This window comes from Nomascus leucogenys, chromosome 12, assembly GCF_006542625.1.
Source record: "Nomascus leucogenys isolate Asia chromosome 12, Asia_NLE_v1, whole genome shotgun sequence".
NCBI classification, from domain to species: domain Eukaryota; kingdom Metazoa; phylum Chordata; class Mammalia; order Primates; family Hylobatidae; genus Nomascus; species Nomascus leucogenys.
The window spans coordinates 20518154-20526668 of NC_044392.1; the positions used below are offsets into that span (position 1 = coordinate 20518154).

The 8515-nt window shown below is 40.1% G+C and overlaps 1 protein-coding gene across 2 annotated transcripts in view; it reads left to right on the forward strand.

Annotated features, from left to right (window-relative positions):
- Positions 1-7935, forward strand: part of BTF3L4 (basic transcription factor 3 like 4) — a 32274-nt gene extending 24339 nt beyond the window's left edge. Inside the window, exons 4-6 of one of the 2 annotated variants that reach the window (XM_003258976.4) lie at positions 2944-3145; positions 5626-5685; positions 6227-7913. In XM_003258976.4, the coding sequence (XP_003259024.1) occupies positions 2944-3145; positions 5626-5685; positions 6227-6273 (309 nt within the window). In that variant the 3' untranslated portion in view covers positions 6274-7913. Of the gene's footprint in view, positions 1-2943; positions 3146-5625; positions 5686-6226 lie in introns of both variants that reach the window. The other variant, XM_004089800.3, reaches the window with a different exon arrangement.
- The last annotated feature ends 580 nt before the right edge of the window (positions 7936-8515 follow it).

An 8515-nucleotide genomic window follows, 5' to 3' on the forward strand; every position in this document is an offset into this window, starting at 1 on the left:
AAATATATAGCGTGAATTTTTTGAACAATATTGATTTCAAATTTCTTGTGACTTTAATGTCTGTAAATAAAAAAAGTCTCAGATTCCAATATTTGAGACTCTCTGCACACAGAAGTATTTTAGAAATCTTTGGGGGTTTTTTTGTTTTGTTTTGTTTCGTTTTTTTTGAGATGGAGTCTGACTCTGTTGCCCAGGCCAGAGTGCAATGGTGCGATCTCGGCTTACTGCAACCTATGCCTCCCAGGTTCAAGCAATTCTCCTGCCTCAGCCTCCTGAGTAGCTAGGGTTATAGGTGCCTGCCACCATGTCTGGCTAATTTTTGTATTTTTAGTAGAGATGGGGTTTCACCATGCTGGCCAGGCTGGTCTCGAACTCCTGACCTCAGGCAGTCCGCCCGCCTCGGCCTCCCAAAGTGCTGGGATTACAGGCGTGAGCCACTGCGCTCGGCCTTTTTTTTTTTTTGAGAAAGTCTCACTGGGTAGCCAGGCTGGAATGCAGTGGCACAATCTCAGCTCACTGCAACCTCTGACTGCCTGGTTCAAGTGATTCTCCTGTCCCAGCCTCCCAAGTAGCTGGGATTACAGGCACATGCCACCACACCCAGCTAATTTTTGTATTTTTAGTAGAGATAGGGTTTCACCATGTTGGCCAGGATGGTCTCTATTTCCTGACCTCGTGATCCACCCGCCTCAGCCTCCCAAAGTGTTGGGATTACAGGCCTGAGCCACCGCGCCTGCCCTTTTATTTTTTTGAGAAAGAGAGCTTCACTCTTGTCACCCAGGCTGGAGTGCAGTGGTGCGATCTCACCTTACTGCAACCTCCGACTCCTCGGTTCAAGCCACTTCTGTCTCAGCCTCCGAGCAGCTGGGATTACAGGCATCTGCCACCATGCCCGGCTAACTTTTGTATTTTTAGTAGAGACAGGGTTTCACCATGTTGGCCAGGCTGATTTTGAACTCTTGATCTGCCCACCTTGGCCTCCCAAAGTGCTAGGATTACAAGTGTGAGCCACCGCACCTGGCCTGAAATCCTTTTTTAAACCACGGGATTTGGTCTTGATTTGAAAAATATAGTCCTACCGTATCTTTTATTCTTTTCCCATTCTAAAATTATGTGATTCTAGGCTAAATGCAGAGCAACATCCCATTTCACATCCACTGTCATCCTTCTCAAGCCCAGATTTCACCCACTTTAACATTTAACTTTTTACCAAAACTGTAATTATCTTCGAAACTATATAATTTATCTTTTCCAAAGTTAATATAACTCACAGTGCCATGTTTTTAGAACAGATGGATTGAATGCTTATTGTGTGATATAATTAGTAGAACCCTAAGTGTAATAGTGAGAGAGGGAAGGATATAGAATTTAAATAGTGATTTTTGTCAGAAAAACCTGGGGAAATTATTTGTGGGTTTAGTTACAATTTTCCAGGGATTTGCCTTTATTTTCTCTGTGTTCAGGTCTTGCCTGAAATTTAGAAGTCCCTTTCTTGCCCTTCCTTTCTGGTGCTATCAATGGTGGTGATCACCTCTGAGGAAGAAAAGCCTTCTTCCCACTGTCCATGGAGAACACTCAGCATCTATGCTTGATTGTGACAGGGCAGATTTTAGATGGATCATGAAATGCTTCTAAAGTAGCCAAGAGTTAACTCTTCCTAACCTTTTTATATAGTAAGCATGTTACCACCAAGGTAACTTACCCAGGGGAATCAACTACATAGTGGAATCACATTATTCACACATTTAACTTACGCAAATTCAACTCTACTGAAAAAAACAAAGTACATGAGTGAGAGAGAAAAATAACAATCTTAAGTAGCACATGTTAAACCTTCCATTTCAGTAAGTCCCAGGCAATGGATGAAATCAAATCTGAAATAGTCGGTTCATATTGGTGAAAGTCATGGAAAGAATGTGAGGATGATTTTTAAAGGTTTCCTAGTTGATAAAGCATGTTCAGGTCACTAGGCAAGTGGGTGGGACAACTTCTTTGACCTTTACAGGGGTCATTAAAGATTGTTGAGAAGCTACCCTTAAGAATTAGAGGAACTGGCTGGGTGTGGTGGCTCATGCCTATAATCCTAGCACCATGGGAGGCTGAGGTGGGCAGATCACCTGAGGTCAGGAGTTCGAGACCAGCCTGGCCAACATGGTGAAACCCCATCTCTACTAAAAATACAAAAATCAGCCGGGCATAGTGGCACGTGCCTCTAATCCCAACTACCTGGTGGGAGGCTGAGGCAGGAGAATGGCTAGAACCTGGGAGGCAGAGGCTGCAGTGAACCGAGGTCATGCCACTGCACTCTAGCCTGGATGACACAGCGAAACTCTGTCTCAAAAAAAAAAAAAAAAAAAATTAGAGGAACTAGCAAAATCCCCTACAAAGAATGGCATGATTAGAACAAGTTGAAATTTTTATAAATGTACTAAGTGCTTGAAGGAATGAAACACCTGGTTACATTTCTGAGTGTTCTTTATGGATTTTCAGTGGTTGTTTTTACCATATACTACTTCCCCTTTGTAACCAGTCCCCTAAGTAAGATGCTACCCTACCAAGTGGAAATTGCACTGATTTTGTTTGACAGTATAAATTGAGTAAGATAATGAGTAATTTCATTAAGAAGCTGGTTTGTGGCTGCTACTTCCATTTTTTTAAAAAACATGGGCATGTACTTCTTTCTCTTGGAAGTCTTTGAGTTTAAAATCTAGATTCTATAATGAATTGAATATTTCTTGTCCATCCTAGTAATTTGTGCCATCTACACCATTTTACTTTATTACTATGATCTTTTTCCACGAATGTCCATTGCTTGGCCAGTTACTACCTTGGGATTACATAACTACCAAGTAAAAAACCATAATTGGCTGAATTGCTTTTTAAAAATATATTGTTTTAGTGTACCTAGCATGTGAAGTACATTTTTCTTCTGTGATCATACAGGTGAATATGATTAAAGATGATGGGACAGTTATTCATTTCAACAATCCCAAAGTCCAAGCTTCCCTTTCTGCTAATACCTTTGCAATTACTGGTCATGCAGAAGCCAAACCAATCACAGAAATGCTTCCTGGAATATTAAGTCAGCTTGGTGCTGACAGTTTAACAAGCCTTAGGAAGTTAGCTGAACAGTTCCCGCGGCAAGGTAGGTATTTCAATTTAGTAAATCTTTCTCTCCCCACCTTACTTAAAGAACCTAATCATTTAAAAGGTGTCCCATCTTAATTTGGATTTGCCTGTAATTATTTTACTTTCTATAAAGTTATTTCTATGCTTCATAAAATTTTGAGTTTGTTTAATGACTATGTAGTGTGACACAGAATATTCAGAAACATGGCTGGGCGTGGTGGCTCACGCCTGTGATCTCAGCACTTTGGGAGGCCGAGACGGGCAGATTGCCTGAGGTCAGGAGTTCAAGACCAGCCTGACCGACATGGTGAAACCTCATCTGTACTAAAAATACAAAAATTAGCCAGGCATGGTAGTGGGCGCCTATAATCCCAGCTACTTGGGAGGCTAAGGCAGGAGAATCGCTTGAACCCAGGAGGCGGAGGTTGCAGTGAGCTCAGATCATGCCATTGCATTCTAGCCTGGGCAACAAGAGGGAAACTCCGTCTCAAAAAAAAAAAAAAATATTCAGAAACATTTTGGTAGTAATAATAGTAAGTTGAGAAGTAATTACCTAAAAGGATAGTGCCCAGATCTTCAGGCCATAATTTTATTTTATTTTATTTCATTTTATTTATTTTTGAGACAAAGTCTTGCTCTGTCTCCCAGGCTGAAGTGCGATATCAGGTCACTACAACCTCCACCTTGTGGATTCAAGCAATTTTCATGCCTCAGCCTCCCGAGTAGCAGGGACTACAGGTGGTGTGCACCACTGCACCCAGTTAATTTTTGTATTTTTAGTATAGACAGGGTTTCGCCATGGTGGCCAGGCTGGTCTTGAGCTCCTGGCTTCAAGTGATCCACCTACCTACTGCCTCCCAATGTGCTAGGATTACAGGCGTGAGCTACCATGCCTGGCCCATCATTTTAAATAGTTAATTTGATATTCACTGCTAATTAATGACAATCAGAAAATACTGTTGTATGGCTGGGTGCAGTGGCTCACTCATGTAATCCCAGCACCTTGTGATGCTGAGGAGGGAGTATTTCTTGAGGCCGGGAGCTCAAGACCAGCCTGGGCAACATGGTGAGACCGTATCTGTACAAAAAATACAAAAATCAGCCAGGTGTGGTAGCGCGTGCCTATAGTCATAGCTACTCAGGAGGCTGATGCAGGAGGATCACTTGAGCCCAGGACTTCAAGGCTGCAGTGAGCTATGGAATGCCACTGTACTTCAACCTGGGTGACAGAGGGAGACCCTGTCTCTAAGAAAAAAGAAAATAATGTTGTCAGACATGTATGTTTTTGTTAAATATTGATTGCCCTAATAATGTGGCAACCATAAGTTCTGAATTTCCAAGATAGTCCTGGTTTCAAAAGTGTCAAGTTGCCCCTAAAAATGAAAAAATCTAGTATTGCAGTGCCCATACTACCTAGCTAGATATTTTCTTACACCAAAAGAAATGAAAAAAATCTTTTTTTTTTTTTTTTTTTTTTTTTTTTGAGACAGAGTCTTGCTCTGTTGCCCAGGCTGGAGTGCAGTAGCGTGATCTTGGCTTACGGCAACCTCCACCTCCCGGGTTCAAGCAATTATCTGCCTCAGCCTCCCAAGTTAGCTGGGATTACAGGCGTCCGCCACCGCGCCTGGGTAATTTTTATATTTTTAGTAGAGACAGGGTTTCACCGTCTTGGCCAGGCTGGTCTTGAACTCCTGACCTCGTGATCCACCGGCCTCAGCCTCCCAAAGTGCTGGGATTACAAGCATGAGCCACTGTGCCCAGCTTTTTGTTGTTGTTGTTGTTTGTTCATTTTGAGACAGAGTCTCACTCTGTCGCCCAGGATGGAGTGCAGTGGATTACAGGCGTGAACCACCATACCTGGCTGAAAAAAAACTTAATATTAATTTTTTATTTGGAGAATATGGCCACTGTAAAGTCTTTTTATTCGGTGATCAGTTATTCCACTTTGCATATAAATTTTATCTTTGTAGGCCATGTGTGGTGGCTCATGACTGTAATCCCAGCACTTTGGGAGGCCAAGGCAGGTGGATCCCTTCAGGTCAGGAGTTCAAGACCAGCCTGGCCAACATGGTGAAACCCCATCTCTCCTAAAAATACAAAAATTAGCTGGGTATGGTGGCGTTTGCGTGTAATCTCAGCTACTTGGGAGGCAGGGAGAATCGCTTGAACTTGGGAGGTGGAGACTGTAGTGAGCCGAGATCACATCACTCTACTCCAGCCTGGTCAACAGAGTGAGACCCTGTCTCAATAAATAAAATAAATTTCATCTTTGTCACACATTGAAATTGCCAGCTGTGTTATCAATGTATTAACTGATAAAGTTTTTATTTTTAATGTTACTCAAGCAAAAAAATATGAATGGCATTTTAGATTGACAATATTTAGCTATTTCTGAGCAACTGTATGTGATTTATACAGGAAAAAAGGGATAAACATTATAAGTTTTCTTTAAGGTCTTTGTTCTCAATGACTAATATTAAAATAAACTTTTTGTAGTCTTGGACAGTAAAGCACCAAAACCAGAAGACATTGATGAAGAAGATGATGATGTTCCAGGTAAGTGACATTTCCTTAGACTTAAGATTTTAAGCATCCTGTTTATCTCCTTTCAGTCATTGCATAGATGACTTTTAGGTTTGTGTTGATTGTAAGCTCATGAATTTAAATAGATTCACAATAATGTGGATAGGATCTAATGAAAAACAATGTAAGCCTCCACCTTAGAACCTAGAATCAGAAGTTGTCACACAAAGCTCTGCTGCCTGGATTTATTAAATTGAAATCACTGTGATTATAAATTTGCATAGCTATTGTTATAACATTTCCGTGTGAATTATAATTGACATATGAAAATGCTATTCACTTCAGTAATTTGCATAGACAAAAGATGAACATTTCCTTAGGATTACTGTCCTAAGCAAATAATTAAATCATTGGTAGTAAAATGCCACCAGTTCATTTCTGCCTTCTTATGTTTTCAGGCTAATTCTGGTTGTACTAAGTTTATTTTTTGGGGGGGTTAGAAGTTAGGAGTTCCATTTACCTCTTTTTCCTTTTTTGTATTCTTTGATTCATATGCTTTGTTTTTCTTTTTCAGATCTTGTAGAAAATTTTGATGAGGCCTCAAAGAATGAAGCTAACTAAAAGTTTGGTTTTTGGAAGCTGGCATGGACTAGATTTAACAAATCAGCTATGTGGTTCCAAAGTTTTACAGACACAGAGAACATCACCTGTTACTAGTTCAGTAATATAAATATTTTGTATATTAATAATGCTGTTTGTTCAGCATTTTTCGGTCATTTGATTTTGCATTTTGCACTTCCTCCCAGGATATTTTTTTGGTCAAAATATGAAGTATTGGTGCAGTTTGAGGGTGTTTTGGTTTTTGATTCCTGGTTTTTTTGTTTTTTGTTTGGGGTGTTTTTGGTGTATGTATGTTTATGTATGTGTGTGGGTATGTGTGTATACAGTGGAGAGCAAATTGGAAAACACTTCTATTTATCCTCCTCCCTCCCCAGTAGAAATAAAAAAAATCTTTACATTTGTTACCTTTCATTTCCCCCCATAAGACACAGAATTAATGGAAAGTGGGTATCTTGGATTTCAGATCTGAAGAGATTTTTACCATTAGTGGTTTGATTTTAATTTGCTTGGTTAACTATCATATTTTTCATACACTTCTCTGGGTTTAAAATGTCTTGAGGTATTTTGCCACTGGCTTCATGCTGGAGTAATGGGTAACATATCTTTGGTATGGTTGCCGTAGATTAACTTACCTAGTCAGACCCAGAAGAACTTCTTTTACTAGCTTGCTTCCTAAATGCCTTTTTTCCTCTCCTTTTGGTCTCCAAATGGCCTGGTCAGCTTTTGGTAATATTCTTCCTCATCTTCCACCTAACTTGAGAAGGATGTTCTCCATATAGAGTTAAGTGAGTGCCTAATCCCTCCTTTTGTAAGATTTTGTTCCCTCATCTTGAGGAACAACTTCATCTTCAACTTTTTATTTCTCCCCGATGTTACAGTTTGGTAGATTTCAAACTGGAATACCTAGCATGTGCTTGCTAAATAATTTTATGCCAACCTTATCCTGTATCCTAGCTGTTCGTAATAGCAGGTACAAAAATGCCTGTTTTTCAGCAAGGTTGAAACTGGGAATATCCTTTTGAATCAGAAGAAAATAGGCCATAGACTCATCCCCCAGCACAAATGGGCATTCTATGAAATGGTACTGGCTCTAGGAGGATTTCCTCAACCACTCTCCTACTCTCGGCCTTGAACCTACCTCTGGGTTGGATCTTACTGTTGTAGCTGCTCACTATACCCTCCTGCATGCTTAGAATAATGCTTTGGGGGGAGCACTGGTAAAACACAGTATTTATTTTTTTACCTCCTTTAAGAGGACTTGGAGGTAAGTTGCATTCATTCACTCAAGTTTCCCTCTTGCTGTCTAATAGAAGCTTACTTTTTGCTATGTCAGCATTTGTTACAGCCAATATTTAAGGACAAAATTTAGAAAATACATCATTTCCTGGCCCATCATCAAACTAATACAGCTTAACCTTGCAGCTACCAACTTTTGTGTCAAGCTAGATATCTTTATTTGATATCTAAGGTGCAAGACCAACAATATATTAAGAGATCTGTAGACATGAAGGCAAAGCTCTTGTATTTTTTTTTCATCCAAACACCTCAATTTATTTTATAAATTCGTTCATTTTTCCTGTTATGTTTTATATAATATATGGACTAAACAAAATAAAATAACAGTACAAAAGAGGAGAATATTTCCTCTTGTGCTTTTCTTGATGTTGTGTACAGAATTTCCTTTTATATTATTCCTCTACCCTCCACCTGTAAATGAATGTTAGTGCAGTAATTGTTTGAAATAATGCCTCATCCAGTGTTAGGTCAGTAGCTCCACGGTCTACACAGTCCAGAATTCTTTCTCTAATTGTCCCAAAGGGGGACATTGTGGAGGCAGAGTTAGGGGGACCACTTCAAGTGGTTAGGGACAGATAAATAATAGGCAGTATAGCACATGAAAGAAAACACACACTTGGAAGCCAGGAGACTTGTGTCCTAGTCACAATTCTGGCATTATGTGACCTTGGACAGGTCATCTAACTACTGTGAAATTTATCATCAGTCAAATAAGATTTTATTCTGTTTTGTTTTGTTTGAGATGGAGATTTGCTGTTGTTGTCCAGGCTGGAGTATGATATTGTGGTCTCGGCTGACTGCAACCTCCACCTCCCCGATTCAAGTGATTCTCCTGTCTCAGCCTCCAGAGTAGCTGGGAATTTTTTTTTTTTTTTTGTATTTTTAGTAGAGCTGGGGTTTTACCATGTTGCCCAGGCCGGTCTTGAACTCCTGACCTCAGGTGACT